Source organism: Acipenser ruthenus, chromosome 4 (assembly GCF_902713425.1).
Source record: "Acipenser ruthenus chromosome 4, fAciRut3.2 maternal haplotype, whole genome shotgun sequence".
Classification (NCBI taxonomy): domain Eukaryota; kingdom Metazoa; phylum Chordata; class Actinopteri; order Acipenseriformes; family Acipenseridae; genus Acipenser; species Acipenser ruthenus.
Genome location: NC_081192.1, coordinates 89,308,199 through 89,326,119, shown reverse-complemented (window position 1 = coordinate 89,326,119; position 17,921 = coordinate 89,308,199). Strand labels below are relative to the sequence as shown.

The 17,921-nt window shown below is 30.9% G+C and overlaps 1 protein-coding gene and 1 gene segment (V, D, J or C); one reads left to right on the top strand and one right to left on the bottom strand.

Moving 5' to 3' along the window:
- Positions 1–3,585: 3,585 nt before the first annotated feature.
- LOC117399668 (T cell receptor gamma constant 1-like) lies at positions 3,586–10,303 on the top strand. The segment is given in 4 exon segments: positions 3,586–4,159; positions 8,491–8,778; positions 9,012–9,092; positions 9,843–10,303. Coding segments are annotated over 4 exon segments (531 nt in total).
- Positions 10,304–14,552: 4,249 nt separating this feature from the next.
- Positions 14,553–17,921, bottom strand: part of LOC117399559 (STARD3 N-terminal-like protein) — a 21,214-nt gene continuing 17,845 nt past the window's right edge. The window contains exons 9-10 of the mRNA XM_033998834.3: positions 16,432–16,487; positions 14,553–15,679 (exon numbers count right to left, since the gene is read on the bottom strand). Coding sequence (XP_033854725.1) covers positions 16,435–16,487 — 53 coding nt within the window. The 3' untranslated portion in view covers positions 14,553–15,679; positions 16,432–16,434. The remainder of the gene's footprint in view (positions 15,680–16,431; positions 16,488–17,921) is intronic.

The following is a 17,921-nucleotide window of genomic DNA, read 5'->3' as shown; positions in this document are numbered from 1 at the left end:
TACAATAGTGTATTAGTTACACTGCTGCATATGTGAGAAAGAACAGTATCTGTAGAATTTGGGTTAGGATAATGATCAGGACAAAGATGCATGGTTCTAACTAATGGTTTGGTTGAGTGGGGTAAATCTTATTAGTTTTACTTCAAATGATTTTTTTTTATTATCTGTGATACCGTATAGATTTTCTGGTATACTTAGATGAAAAGTTAGTTTAGTCTATTTTAAAGGGTATTGAAAAAGTGTTTTGGAAGTGGGACAAAACTTTCCTTTTTTGGTTGTTTTCAAGTGATTTTTTTTTTTTTTTTAACATTTTCTAATTAAAACTGACCGTTATCAATAAGTACATTTTGTAGATGTTGCAGAGGTAATAATATTGAAACAAATGATCTAATATTAAACCAACCAACTTAATATAAATAAAAGAAGAGAAATGGACCATAATGTATTTGTAGAAAAAATGATCCTCCGTTTCTGTATGAGTATTGTATTTGTATGATGATTTCATGTTGTGGGGGATGGATTGGTAAAAGTCTTTGGAACAGGCACAAAACTCGTGGTTACAGGTACACATTTAATTGATTTATTTTAACATTTCTTCTGTTGACTTTTCAAATGTGATAATTCCCTAGATTTTTTTTTTATTTTATCTGATTTAATTGGAGTTAAAAGCTTCCCCATATAGCCTACTTGGTAAATTTTTTCAACAAAACTCTGTTTGATATTTGTAGCAAAGGTAATAACATTGAAACAAGCTGTACAATACAGATGAAATGCTACATGGTTCTTGTAAGGGCTCACATTAGAGTGGGAAGACAATCAGTGATATAGCTTATTATTTACTTCAGGTCTTTGGTAGTTATAGGTAAGTAACATGTCTGGTGAGATCTTCTGTTTATTTACTTGTGTGTTTGTTATATTAAAAAGTTGTATTTACATTACTTAATTACATCACCTCTAAATGTACTTTATCACAGCACTGGTTTTTCATTCATACAGTATTTTCAGCTATCCATTCACAGCATGATTAAATATTTACTGCAATGGCATCTATAACAACTTGATAAGTGCATAACAAATTAACCGTACCGAGTGATTTAAAGAGTGCAGTTATGAACTATTGTGATGCTACCGTACTGTACTCTTTTTGTGAAGGACTAAATTACTGTGAGTTACCAGTAGCGGGAGGTACATTAAGGTATTTGGTTCTGGGACACAGCTTGTTGTCACTGGTAAGTATTCTTTTTATACTTTGTAATATGTTATGTTGAAGTGCACATATTACACATGTTAAGCTGTAACTGTTGAGTTAGAAGCTGTAATTAGAAGCTGTAATTACATTGTAATTCAGTGCTTATATTAAGATGTTAGGTTCAGGGACAAAGCTTGTTGTCACCAATAAGTGTTGTTTTATTGAATTGGTAATGCTTATTGTAACAGGGCACATATTATACATGTCACATAGTAAGTATTACGTAAGGGTGGTAATAACAGTGTTATTACTAAGACATTAGGTTATTTAATCAGAACTGTGTGAGTATGTAATATAATGACATCCCATTTTCCTTAATACAATATGAGTTTTATGTAGTTTTTTTGGATAGATAGTTTTGTGTATTAAGAATTAAAAATCAAGAAATTTGTATTGTGAACATATGTAAACTTAGCTCCAGTGCAGACTATAGATAGAAAGAGACTTTATATTTGCAATGGGTATAACTTTTTGTATTATGCTATATCACTGTGATTGACACTGGGATAAAACACTTTGGAGGGGGCACCAAACTTATTGTTTCAGGTAAGTGTTATTGTAACCCTAATATCACTTCTAGACAGGTATTGTACAGGATGTAATCATATAATAAATGAAACTGTAAAAAATATGCTGTATGCCTATAATTTATATGACAAGGTGCACAGCATTTTTGTAAAGGGTTATTTCACTGTGGAGTCAGAACACAGGGAGGCTACTATTATATAAAGATTTTTGGAAGTGGAACACAATTGATTGTTACAAGTAAGTACTATTTTGCGCTCAAAACATCCTGTTGATGATTTTAGATATTGTCTGAGCCCAAATAATGAGGTATCATCTTTTGAATAGGGCTCAGCAAAATAGTAAATTATTATTATTATTATTATTATTATTATTATTATTATTATTATTATTATTATTATTATTATTATTATTATTATTACTATGTGTTTGTTTGATGTTATTATTAATAACATCAAACAAACACAAAAATCTAATCAAGTGAAGACAAATTAGTTGTTCATTTAATTTAATTGTGAATATGATTGTATTGGATTGGGTGATAACTTTTGTATGATACTCATGGGGCAAGACCTTTGGAAGTGGAACATAACTTATTACAAAGCTTGTTGTCACTGGTAAGTGACAACAAGTGTTAGGCATGTTAAGCTGTAACTGTTGAGTTCTGCAATAACTGAAGAAGTATAGTATTTAAGAGTTTGGGTTAGGAGAAAGCTTAAGGCAAGGATACAATGGAGGCCCATTTTTTATTGGTTTTACTTCAGATCTTTTTTTTCAGTGAATTTAATGAGTGATTGGTTCTTTCTTGTAACTTGCATATCATGCTGATTTATCCTGTGGTATATTTTCATGAATAAGTGGATAATTTAAATGGTACTGGAATAAATACTGTACAGATTAGTTTACTTTAATATACGCAGTGGGTTTTCTCCAAAGGACCTGTTGTCATGGCAACAAAAAGAAGTATTTTTCGTTGTGTCAGCGTAGGTACTCAGTGGGGAATGGTAGAAAGGTTTTTGGAAGTCAGACAAAACTGATTTTTACCAGTAAGTACATTTGCTATTTGTTGCAGAGGTAATACTATTGAGCCAAACAAGTACTATATAGTTATTGTAAGGGCTCAGGTCCGTACAGTGTACAATGCTCCACAGCACAGTACAAAGTATCATACCTTTTTGTAAAGGGATAAATTACTGTGAGTTGGCAGCTATGCTGTTAAGGTATTTGGCTCTGGGACAAAGCTTGTTGTCAGTGGTAAGTGTTTTTTTTTAATACTTGATAATGTGTTGCACATATCATACAGTGTGTTAATCTAGGAGTTGAAACTGTAATATATAAGTATAGTTATAAATCAATGTATATAGAGGTAAGCACTGTGTTATTATTATTATTATTATTATTATTATTATTATTATTAATAATAATAATAATAATAATAATAATAATAATAATAATAATAATAATAATAATTTTCATTTGCTTATTTTATTGCTTAGATATAGAATAAGACCGATCTATGTGGTAGAAAGCATGCTTTTCTCTTATTTGTTTGGAAAACATATATGGTTTTAATTTAATTTCGATAGTGGATATTTCTAAAACACAATGGAATTGGGAAACACAAACAGAAAAACAGAAAAAGCGTAGCTGCATCTGTCAGTGTCCCCTCTAGCTAAGTTTTTGTACAATGAGTTCACACTGTGTTACCAGGGAGCATGGTTCAAAGTGTTTGGTTCTGGCACAAAGCTTGTAGTGACAGGTAAGAATGTCATTTGTACCTATTTTGTGCAATATTTGCAGAAGCCTAAATATCAAAATGAATATTTTGTATATGTATGTCAATATTACAGTACAGTGTTATGTGTATAGTATATTAGGACACACATGGAGTGCACACTAACAGCCTACACCTTATATAAATGCTTTGGATAGTTATATGTTTTGAATTGTATATTTTTTGTTAGGACTGTCGGAATGTGATAACTATGCAAAGACTCACCTTGAACCGCCTATCCCAAATTGCGATATAATCCTATGAAAAGTTGGAATCCTAAATTAGTACAAGAATAAATATAATTTAGTTTAGTCTTGCAAGTAGGACTGTTAACTCTGAAGGACATTCTGTGATGGCAGTTTGTATAAAGGTTCATTGTCAGTCAGCTTTCAGGGGTATAGATATGATATAAAGGTTTTTGGAAGTGGAACATAATGAATTGTTAAAAGAAAGTATGTTTTCTACGTGTTGCTAATGTGATACTATTCCATCAAACAGTCTAAAGCACTCACACAGTTAGTGTAAGGGCTCAGATCAATGTGGGGTGACAGCTGGAGGTAGAGCTTACTACTTTAAATTATTTGGAACAGGTACCAAAATGGTTGTTACAGGTAAGTTAAATAAATACAACTTTTTTTTGTAAGTAACTTTTTCTAACAATATAGAAAACATCTACTATTCAATTATTATTGCATAATCTGGTTTGTTTAATACTTGTTGAATTTATATTTTTAATTTACACAGCCTCTTCGCATAAACTAAGAATGTACTTAAGTTTAATATGAACATTTTGGCAAAAAAATAAAATAAAAAACGACTTCCTTAAATACAAAATAAACATATGATAAGGCGTTGTATACTGTAAAGAAAATGAAGTGTGTTATACTGAACGTTGCTCTCAATGTCTTGTCCAGGAAACGCATTATGCGTGTGCATATTTACTGTAGCTTATTGTAGCATTGCATATCACTGTGGGGAGCATTAAGGTTTTTGGAACAGGGACCAAACTGGTTGTTTCTGGTAAGTAATTAGCTTTAATTATCTCTTGTGAGTTCTGATGAAAGTTATGTAAATGAACTGCTTCTTACATACTTATATTTACTGGAAATGATGACATATGGCTTACTGCAATAGTAAATATAATGTGATTGGTATATGTCAGTCATTTCTCAGGTAAAGAAGTAAAATGAATCTATTTAAATATTGATGATCAGTGTTGCAAATAATACTAACAGTCACTGGAAACGTTATTTTCAGGAATATAAATAGAATAGTGTATTTATTAAGTGCTAGCCTCATCTACCCAGATGATCTGCTGTTATTTAAATCAATACATTGATACAAGAGTACAAAATGGTTTAAATTGTGTTGTGAAGAGAGTATACTTGGATAAGACACACTAGAATTGCCATTCTATACAGATAATGCTCCAAGGGCTAAATTAGTAGCGGGTGGTACATTCAGTAATTGGTTCTGGGACAAAGCTTGTTGTTACCAGTAAGTATTGTTTTATTGAATCGGTAATGCTTATTGTAACAGGGCACATGTTATACATGTCACATAGTAAGTATTATGTAAGGACAGTAATAACAATGCTATTACTAAAAAACTAGGTTACTCAATCATAACAGTATAACTATTGTGTGAATATGTAATATAATGACATTCCATTTTCCTTAATATAATGCAGGCCTTATGTATACGTTTTAGATAGATAGTTTTGTGTACATTAAGAATTAAAAATCAATAGATTTGTATTGTGAACATATGTAAACTTGGCTTCAGTGTAGGTTATATATAGAGAGAGAGACTTTACATTTGCAATGGGCATAACTTTTTGTATTATGCTATATCAGTGTGATAACAACAGGATAAAGCACTTTGGAGGGGGCACCAAACTTATTGTTTCAGGTAAGTGTTATTGTAACCCTAATAAAGGATGTAATCATATAATAAATTAAACTTATTGTTTCAGGTAAGTGTTATTGTAATCCTAATAAAGGATGTAATCATATAATAAATTAAACTTATTGTTTCAGGTAAGTGTTATTGTAATCCTAATAAAGGATGTAATCATATAATAAATTAAACTTATTGTTTCAGGTAAGTGTTATTGTAATCCTAATAAAGGATGTAATCATATAATAAATTAAACTTATTGTTTCAGGTAAGTGTTATTGTAACCCTAATAAAGGATGTAATCATATAATAAATTAAACTTATTGTTTCAGGTGTTATTGTAATCCTAATAAAGGATGTAATCGTATAATAAATTAAACTGATTGAAACTTTTGGTAGATTAGTTGCTATTTCAGTTTTAATAAATAGAGAAATGCATAAACATGTAAGTAACACAGGGAGGCTACTATTATATAAAGATTTTTGGAAGTGGAACAGAATTGATTGTTACAAGTAAGTACTATTTTGCGCTCTTAAAAAAACAAGTCTCAAAACATCCTGTTGACGATTTTAGATATTGTCTGAGCCCGAAAAATGAGGAATAATCTTTTGAATAGGGCTCAGTAAAATAGTACAAGTAGCTGTAAAGTATTATTATTATTATTATTATTATTATTATTATTATTATTATTATTATTATTATTATTATTATTATTAGTATTATTATTATTATTATTATTATTACCAAACAAAAAATCTAATTAAGTGAAGACGAGTTTGTGAATTTTATTTCATTTTGAATATGATTGTATTGGATTGGGTGATAGGGGCTAACTTTTTGTATGATACTCTATCACTGTGGGATTCATGGGGCAAGACCTTTGGAAGTGGAACACAACTTATTGTTAGTGGTAAGTTTTGATGAATGTAACCGGTTAGGAATGATATTATTGCCTTCTCATGGCTTTGGGGTATATCAAGTTCATGATAGCATTTGATACTGTTTTAGATTTTTGATATTTAATATTATTTAAAGAATATAATTGATCTTGTAAACACTTCAGTTTAGCCCATATAACTTTGTTTTACCACATGTTTGGGATAGAGATGGGAAAAAAGAGTTATGCATTATGTGCAAATGCAAATATATGGTTAACTCACGATAAACACAGTTGATCTACAGACCCTTTTAAAAGAACTTTGCCATAGGGGTTTCTAAGCAATATGTTTGTCTGTAACACTGCAATCCGGAGCAGCTATAATTCTTTGGTTCTTGAACAAAGCTGGTGGTATGAGGTACTGTCAGTCTTGTGTACCTATGATATCATGATGTCTGTTGTCCGAATTAAAAAGTTCCAACACTGATTTAAGTACAGTATTTAAGGTATATAATGAAATACGTAGGTTAATCACACGTGTGCATACATTTGTAACGTTATTAGTACTTGCATACAATGTTCATTTTGTTGCGTTTTAAAGTTCATAAAAGTTAACTAGTAGTTATATTTTCTTTGCTGGAACAATGTATAAATAACGTGTCTAGGGATATATATTTTTAAAACTCGAAACATGTCAAAATATAGCTTTAAATTATTTTTAAAAATTAAGAAAACGTGTTGGTAGTAATAATAATAATAATAATAATAATAATAATAATAATAATAATAATAATACAATTTTGTAGGAGATTTACATTTAGATTTGCTCATTTACATTTACAAAAAATAACAAACTGTCTATATATATATATATATATATATATATATATATATATATATATATATATATATATATATATATACACAGTATAGTCCCTTCTGTCATGATTTTATTTAATTTCACTTTTTTAAAAAAAAACAGGTGTGAACTCTATGGGGTTTGAAAAGTTACTTGCCAATACTTTGAAAAAACATCTATGCATAATAAAATAGATACACATGAGAAACTAAACATTGTACAATTGTGCACTCAGTGACCGAAGGGGACATGGATATCTAAATATACAGTGTTCCCTCCTGATATACAGTGTTCCCTCCTGATATATAGTGTTCCCTCCTGATTTCTGACTTCCACTAAAAATAAGCAAACCGTGAATCGCTGAAGGGCCGTTATACACTAAACTATCAGGGATACAACTGAATATCAACACCGACTAACAGTGAATTAACCAAATTAGTGAAATATTGAGGGAACGCTGCTGCTGCTGCTGCTGCTTTGATTTATTTTGTGTTTTGTTTTTTAAAAACACAAATCTAATGAAACATTTTTAAACTATTGTTTATTTAAAATGTGAAGTATATGCATACTTAAATGTGTTTGAAGTCTACTTCAAAACATGTATGTTGAATTCTTAAACAACTGGTTATTATTATTATTATTAGTAGTAGTAGTCGTAGTAGTAGTAGTAGTAGTAGTGAAATTATAGAAAGATTTAGAAACTAAAAAGTTTTAATAACTGTTTTTTATAGTTTTTAATTGATTGCTGAGGAGCTCCACAAATGTAGTAGTAGTAGTAGCATTTTGAGAATTGGTTGAATAAAGATAATACATTGCAAATGAAATTACTTTGTAAGTAAACAGGTAGGCTGCATAATATTTTGTGACCATGGTATAATAGCATAAGAGAAAGGAGTTTTTCTTTTTATAATATAAAAAAAAAACAAAAAAAAAACAAAAAAACACTATCGACTGATTCACTTGAGGGGTTATGGGACCAGGTGGGGATCTGTGCACCATTTTAAGAGAAGTGTGTGTGTGTTCTTTTTTGTATGTGGTGTGCTATGTATTAAGACCAAAGGGATTTTGTGCTAAACATTAAGATTTGAATATAGTGTACTTTACAATGTTGAGTGTGTTGCTGGAATAGAGGCAACAAATGTTAATGTCGCAGACGCAGTATGAAATAACAACCATTCATTAGCTAGAAATGAAGCTTCGGATATTGACCTGACAAATATTGGCAACGCATTCCCCGCTGTCTTTCAATTAGCCTTCACCCCTTGTGGCACAATGGCATCACTAATCATCCACGTTTTATCTGTAGACACACCGCTGACGAAACCTACAGTGACCGTGTTCCCGCCTTCTTTTAAAAGTGGTCAAGTCACGCTGGTCTGCCTGGCAGAGAAGTATTTTCCAGATGTCATCAAAATAGAGTGGAAGAAAAACGATAAAATAGTGTCTGAAGCGAAGGCACAGCTTGAGAAGGACAAAGCCTCCATTGTGCTCAAAGTCACTGACAAAGACTTTGACAAAGATCGCTATTCCTGTCAGGTGACTCATGAAGCACTACCAAATGGACATTATGTAAAAAACCTACCAGAGATAAAAGGTAATGCACACGCAATTAATTTAATTAATGGGTACTACTGTACAATGTAATGGTTATCTTTTTTTATACTGCATTATATAAAGACATTTTGTTTATATGTTGTCCTTTCCCAAAAACTGATACACCAAAACATTAGTAAGCAAAATTTTCTTTAGTACCATTATGTTCTTCAATGTTTTGCTCTGGTCACAGTGAGCACTAAAAAGTGATTTTATGTCTGTTTTCTGTATTAGCTCAACCTGTAAAAAAAGAGACTGGACCAGTCAATGCATCAACATGTCCACCAGAGCAGTATACTGATGATGAGAAAAAAGGTAGACCTTCCATTTTATATTTATTTAGTTTAATAATGTGTTGTTGTTGTTTTTACTGAAGCACAAACTATATCCCCTTCAGGCAATGGCTTTTCTTAGCTTATGGAAAAAAATAATGACTGATGCAAAATATATGTTTGTATTTAATGTATGTTTGTTAGTAAATGTATGAGCTGCCATATTTACAAAGAATTTACCATTTATAGAAATTTTTGGCCAAATCATTAAAGTGTAATATATTACACTATAACATATTGTATACTACTATAGAACTACTATTTGATGCTAAAGGGTATCAAGAATAAAATGAGGTGCATATGAAGTAGGGGTCTTATTGTAACCATTCGAGTTATGCAGGCTATTAGAAGCATTTCAATATCAATATTTAGTTTTCTTTTTAATACATAGATTTTGTTTTTACAAAAATATATATTTTGATTGTGGTGCCTGTATCCTTACAGCAGCTTTTTTTAAAGGGTTATGGTAATACAATACAATTATCTTATGACAATTATAAGGCAACTTAAAAAACTGAAGCCATTTCTTTTTGGTGTAAATGCATCATCCAGTCCCACACAAGTTGATTTAGTCTTGGCTTGAGCTAGCATTCTAGAGCTTTGTCAATGTGTTATATCAAATAGTGCCGTGATTGTTCATAAAGCTTGTTAATAAAGCGATTTTATATAGTATAAGATTACACCGTGATCTCGTTTTTATAATCGGTTTTCATTTCTTTTTTTTTTTTTTTAGAAACCATTTCTTTGTCTCCTTTTGATGTGGACATGTTTGCTTACACTCTCTTAATCCTGAAGAGTGCTATGTATTTTGGAATCATATCCGTCCTGACTTACAAGATAAAGTCTGCTCAGGCCCTTGGCGTCAAGAAGAGAGTGCCTTGAAGCACCAACTGTGTTTGAAGTTGAAAGAAATATATGATATTGTTGCTTGTCAATTTTATAACAGCTTTGCTTTAAGATAATTGATTGTATTTTAATTGTTTTGTTCCATGTTTTAGCAATGGTTACATATTAAGAAACATTTTATGTGGCTGGATGCAAAAAGACTTATATAAAAAAAAAACTGTAGGTTTGCTAGTTTAGTAGCTTTGTAAGCATGCTTATGATTATTATAGCAAGTTGGAAAAATAATATATCATTTTATTAAAAAAAATAGAATTGTTTAAGGAAATAGTTAACTGTTGCATTTTACAGAAATACAAATAAAATCTTTCAGTTTTAAATGTGGATGTTTTTTAGTATTATTATTTTTTAAGCATATTGGTATTGTCAGTACTAAAACTTATAAACTTCAACATTACATGCACTACACCAATAGTCAAATATACCGAGTGGACTGGTCACAGACAATGGCAAACTGTTGAGATCAAGCCCTTATAAAATGTATCAGAAAACCAATCACCCACATTCATAACAGAACCTTGTTCAAATATACACACTTGTTTCTAATAACAATAACAATATTTTCTACTTTTAAATCAAAACATTGATTGCATATTGAATGGAATTGCATGAATTCAAATCAAGGTTGTGTCACAGGTCTCTTTCTATTGCATTTAGGGATGTAAATAAGCTCATGAATCTGCCGTGGAGGAAAACGATATAGGGTGCCTGTAACTAAATCAGCTGCTGTATAGACAATTAAATGGACCCCCATACAGCACCACAGATGCCCGGGGATCGCAGGTTAGGCGGTTGTATCTGATAATGGATGCATTGTCACAATCCCAGGTCACACATTGTAAAATATGTTTAACGCCACACAGAACAGGCATGTGGGCTGATCTAACTAGGCAAACAGTAATAATAATAATAATAATAATAATAATAATAATAATAATAATAATAATAATAATAATAGAGATTACTTTTTAAAAAGTACCAGTACCTCAGAAGAACCATGTTATAAAAAAAAATCCCATATTTTTCTTAACATTTTGTATACATTCTGTATACATCTACAAGCTTATGCTGTAAGTTATTATATATATATATATATATATATATATATATATATATATATATATATATATATATATATATATATATAATATTTATATGATGTTATAAGAATGTAACATATATAATTATATGTTTTAAATATATACAAAACTATATCAGATCCCTAAACATAAGGGTCGCCCGTACATCATTGCCAATCCATTGTAATTATTAATGTATGTTGTTTTGAATGTCTGTTTTAATAACACAAATTGGTCCAAAGTAAGGTAATACAATAAATTCTTCCTCTGAATAAAAACACACTAACACCAACATTTAGGATTATTCAAAAGCCTTCAAATAATTTGAAGAACTGTATTTTGTAAAATTAATTGTTATTACACAGTAACTAGCACATATATCATATACTTGTAAGTACAGTATAACTAAAATCTGTTTACCTTCCAACACGTTTATCATGTCACTATACTGCACCTTCAGGTGTATTCGACAGCCTAATTAGATATCCATGTAACATTGGATACATTTTAAACAAATAATGCATACATTTCAATTTAATATCAAACCAATCAACTGATCAAAACTAAAATTATTTATTATTATTTATTTCTAAGCAGACACCCTTATCCAGGGCAACTTACAGTCGTAAACAAAAATACATTTCAAGAACCAGAGTACAAGTATGAATACAATTAAGAGGAAGATAAAATACAATGACTTTGGTTCTAACAAGAGCCATACAACTTTCATGTTAAATGGTATTAAAAGCAACTGCACATTTTCTTGATAAGGTTATTTTTTATCTTCCATATAATATATGTATTGTTGGTTAAAATGATTGTAACTAATAGATTTTGTCTGTAACTAATACATGGGAATTAACAAAGAGATAGGAGTAATAGAAGCAGAAGGTTTTTTTATTAAGGTTATGAAATGCAATAAAAATAAAGAAAATGCAAAGTGCATATCTTAAGAAACAAGAGCAAACCATCTGAAATGCAGAATAAATTTACAGCACATGAACGGTTGTATACAATGCACAAGCATGTTATTAATTATGCTAATAACAATGACAGATTTTTTTTTGCTATAACATGTTATAAGAACGTGATCATATTATTACATTTCAAATATATAACCACTTATATCAGATCTCTAAAGTGTCACCTGTATTCTCATGCTGATCAGTTTGATTATTGATCATATGTGGTTTTCAAAGCCTGTTATTTTAAATGAAACATTGGTTCAATGCAAGGTAATACAATTCAGGTTTTGAATAACAAAAACAAGATTACAAAATCTTCAAGTAAAAAATAAGAAACTTTAGTTTTGCAATTAATTTTGCAATTAAATTGTAACTAACGTATTGTAGGTATTGCTAGAATGTAATTAAAAGCTGTTTTTTTTTTTTTTTTGGCTGCTCTGGAATATACATGCCATAATATATTCCCAGGTAATTTATAGTTTTAACCATGCTATAAATCCAAACTGCAATGATGACGCAAATTCATTTAAAGCACACATTTAAAAAAAAAAAAAAAAAACTTGAAATGTGTTCTCATGTACTGCAGGATCTGAACGGCCTATTTAAATAGCCATTATATTTGATGGAATGCAACATAATTGACATGTTCTTCTTTCTAACAAACCAAACAATTGACCAAAACTAAAATCCATAACATTCTGGGTTTTTAATGATATTCAAAGGATATTACAGATAATATCTGTGCACTTTTATAAATATGTATGGTCAGTTTAAATAATTAAGCAACTTTATTATTTTTAAATGTGAAATTGAAAAGAGAACCTATTTAATAGAACCAGTATTTTTCCGAAATAGCAGCGGGTCAATAAAGGATTTTTATTGAGGTTCTGAAGTGCAAAGAGAAAGAATAAATTCCAAATACATGGCTTTAAAAATATCTGAAAGTCAGAATGCTTTCTAAAATACAAAAACACAGGCTAGTGAAATATATTTATCATGGGGGAAAAAATCTCAATGACATAAATATATAACTAACACAAAATGATAGTATAAATCACTTTTTATTTATTTATTTATTTATTTATTTATTTATTTATTTATACAAATTATTAGCCAATACTACTACGACTACTACTACTACTACGACTACTACTAATAATAATAATAATCCATTCATCCATTATCATTAACCGCTTACTCCTTTACAGGGTCGCGGTAATAATAATAATAATAATAATAATAATAATAATAATAATAATAATAATAATAATAATAATCTATTCCAAATATTAAAACTGATCGCCACTAATTTCATTCAGTATTTGCTTCCCCCATTAGCAAAGTCTTTGTTTTACAAACATAGATTATAACGAAACCATATTTCTTGTTTGTCTTTATTCATCGTTGATTTTCAGAACAGCGGTCTCACGTGACGTGCAAAGAACCCGAAGGCTTGCTGTGAAAGGGTTAACCTCATCTCCTCTGCACTGTAGAAAATGATGCATGAGAGACAGGATGGTGGAAAATGTGGTTAATGTCTGTTTATTAAGAATGTCTGCTTGATAACAAGATATCTTAACAGTTTAACCACAAATTCAACTGGGTGGGTTTCAATACCCGTTGTTGTACGTCTTGTTTGCATATAAAACTGTTATTTGTGGGCACGCTGGTTACAACAATATGCTAAAGGTTTCCAAACGGTGTTTTTATTTTTTTATTTATTTATTTTTTTTCTCGCTGATGGTTTTCTGGACCCTATTGTAATTAAAATGCACACTAATCACGATAATCTTCAAAAGCTTCTTGTATTAGTTGTAAATGTGCTAATGGTAGCCTACTTGTTTGCTTCTGTTAAAACACCACTGCGTGTAAGTGCTGTATACGTGTATATACCGAAGCCTATTAATACATTTCTGAAGTTTATAAAGTATAACATTTCAGTATGAAATATTATACGAATAAAGCCTGCTGCCCAGCAACGGTACATGACAAAATTTACCTCACGCAACACAAAGTGGGCCTATCTCACAGATTTTTTTTTTCCTGCCTTTGGTCAATTATGCCATAAAAGAGCGTCAAGTATTATTAATTCCATTACTTCTTACTTTCAACATTACAGAAATGTATCCTTTTCTGATGCTTTCCACACACACACGCACATATGTATGTATATGTATATCTCATTTTAACACTGGTGGAATTCATAACAAAACTCAGCGCTGGTTAAATCACACAGCCTTATAATATTATTCTTTATAATGTGTTACCGGCACAAACATATTCAGAACAGAAATACGTTATCTAAGAAAAAACGTTGTCGCACGCTATACCAGAACAATATATAAGATAATGAAATGGATAAAATTATGAATTTAGGATGTTAGCCAAACAAAAACAATAATAATTTAAAATAAAAACAAGTGAAGCTAGAGATATAGATGAAATGCACTGGGAAGAATACATTCGATTTTATTTTTTCATAAAAGACTCATGACCACAATATTTTGACAGGAAGATATTTTATTTTATTATTATTATTAAATCACTACCGTGGATCTGGGATTGGTACAGGGCATACATTCATGCGATAATTGGAGTTCCTTTTTTTAAGCTTTATGTATATTTTCCATTGTACTTCATATAAAAACAATACTGCACTTATATTTACACATAAGCATACCTTTCATATACATTGTAATCAGATACATTATTGTAATTTACATTTATTACAAGATAATATTTCTAAACTGGTATTTATGACAATTTTATACTATTAAGTAGAAAGCCCTGTGATGTTTTCCAATACCAGATTTCAAAGAAAATTAAATGAGCGTATTTTTTTTAATCATAGCAATTCTTTAATAGAGTCCTGGTGAAATGAGTCCTGGTGAAATGAGTCCTGGTGAAATGAGTCCTGGTGAAATGAGTCCTGGTGAAATGTTGTTTTTGAATCAGTAGAAATGAGTGTCAGCTGCACATAAAAAGTACTACATAGAAGGCAAAATTTCTAAAATTAACGCAAAAGCACAGTTGTGTTATTCAGCTACTCATTTCAATTCAAATTACGCATTGGAACTTCAGTGTATTAATTAATTAAAGTTAAAATATATGCCGGAACATGTGTTTGTATAATAGGCGTTTAGTTTTGTTGCTGTTCATTAAAACAAGTCATTCCTAAAAGTAAAATATACACACACACTCAGGAAAAAAAAAAATCATCACAGTGGTCACGACTGTGCTGTAACCTTCACAAAAATAAATTAAGAGGAAACCACTTCTTCATTATAAACTGTACCGAGCACAGCGAGTTACTTTAAAAGGTACAAGTTTTCTCAACAAATAACTATTAACAATGAATGGTATAAGTTAGCTGTATATCTGAACCATCTGATTGCATTGTGAGAGTTAGTACAGTGAAAATGGACAGGACTAGCAGTGCTCTTAGCAGTTCTAAGGCAAAAGAAGGCTCTTGTAGCTTCCACTCATTGAGTCAACATCCACACCAGTTCCAGTTTGTTCAGTAAAGAAATGTTTCAGTGCCACTGGTGACTGGATCACAGAGCAGATTAAGGTTGTAATGGTCTCATGTCTTGATGCACCACACATTGTTCTTCGAGGAAACACTGTTGAGAATCAAGGAAAGAATGTAGGTTAACTTAAACAAGAGGCAAATCAGTTCCAACTAAATATTTCATATAAACACTTTTGACTAACCATATAACTGATTACCTAAAGTGGTTAACTATTGAAATAATTCCATCTGCGATATACTGGAGGTCTCATATTTACAGCTTTGAAAGAAACCTGCATCAGCAAACATGGGTCACTCTATATTTTAAGGGCCGCTTTTGTAGTTTATTAACTGTTAACAAACGTTGTTCATTTAGAGCTAAGGGTTTTACATTAAGATCTTTATAAACTAATGGAAGGGGCAGTGTTGTGTGATGCACTGCCGTTACAGATTCTGTTCCCTGTCGGTGAGATGAGGTGAAAAGCTCTATAACCCGAATGCAGACGAGCCCGGCTCTTTATAACTTCTGCACTGTAGTTTTTTAGATGCTGGAACCTAAAATGCATTTAGTCTCCACTTAAGTGCATTTATCCCAGCAACAACAACAACAACAAAACAAACAAACAAAAAAAATACTGCGTATTATTTATAGTTAAAATACCAAAATCCATTTAAATGTGTAAAAAGACTGAGGAGGATGCAGCAAATGGATATGCGCAGCAAGTACTGTTTGTTTGCTCCAAGCACTTTACCAATGTTGGTATCCTACCTTCTTATAAAGTAATGCCAGGTTTACATTAAGATCTAAAATGATATATTGTGCGTCTTACCTACACACAAAAGTCCTAATTTTATGCTACATACCCGCTAAAGAACCGGCTTCTCGTGATCCTGCTTTTCTTCTGTTTCCTCATCTGAGTCTAAAACCAAATAAAACATTATTTACACTAACTGTCTTAATATTGACAGTAAAACAAATACAATTGACCGTTATGTGTCCTTATTTGTATTTTATTTGTGGTAAACAGGAATTAACTAAAATAAATTCTTACAGAGGCTTCTAAAACATTGATTACCAGTTGATATGTTGTGTTTTCCAGACTTCTACTAATTTATCACTGTAAGTCTGATGGAAGTAGGACCCTATCTAACCTCATACACTCTTTTATGTTCAGAAAAGCACACAAGTGTATGGTGGTCCTATTACTGCAACACCTGAAGCTAGTGTTGCAGCAGAATAAAATGGCTTGTATGGAAAAAAAATAAAATAAAAAAAAATAAACATATTGCAAAGACAAAATCCAATTACACTATTCAGTACAGTAAACAATACGAATATATAAGACTTTTGTCATGAATAATTAATTAAATGTATACATTTCTTGCCAAGATATGTTTTCCTAAACAGGGCAGAATCAAAAGAATTCAAAATGGACAATAGTAGAATTTCTAAACAGACACACATTCAAAATGAATTCAAGAGGACCAGAACAGGAATAACAGCTAATGCTTTGACATTTGTATGAATTTGCAGCCATTATTTGATCATTTGTAACCATAATGTAACATCCTAATAGTGAAAAATACTTAATTTGTATTATTATTTAATATTAACAAAGAGAAATGGGCTAACAAAGAGATATTCAACATACACATTCTTCGACATCTAAAAGGGCAAACTTAAAGAAAGTGTATTCCTGCACTGCACCAGAGCAAATCAGCACGGCAGAACAAAATAACGAAACAGTGTTAATGGACCGAGGCCCTGTGTGCTTGCCAAATGTTGGTTGAGTTACGTTCCCAAGAAAGTAGCAAACATCTTTCTTCTGTGTAAAACTGACACTTTGAGATCACAAACCACAATGCAAACTTGCCTGCGAAGGTATGTAATGGAAAATTCACACACGTGTACCGCAATCCACAATTAACTGTACATCATTCTAGGGAACCCAACCAACAGATCAGTTCCACAGTGTTTGGCACCTAAAATTGGCTGAGATACAGTAAGCAACAGCTGCTTTAACTTCAGCATGTTCCTGATAAGCCTCAGTTTGATTCTGTGGCTTAACAGTTCTAAAATACAGTTGGAGCACTTGGTAAATGTTGATGAAATTACTGAGAAATATAACAGACCACAACTCCATTACCTGCAACACAGATAACAACGATTCAGACAAGGACAGAAGTAATAGCAAAACTGTGGTTATGTTGCTGAATTTAAAAATAGTTTTTTTGTTAGAATTGTGTTAATCCTAGTCTTTGTATAAATATGAAGCCTACGTTTAAACGTGCTGTGGAACTGCTAAAATTACAAATCAAGTACAGCAGGCTTAAGAAACGGCAATTATTATCAG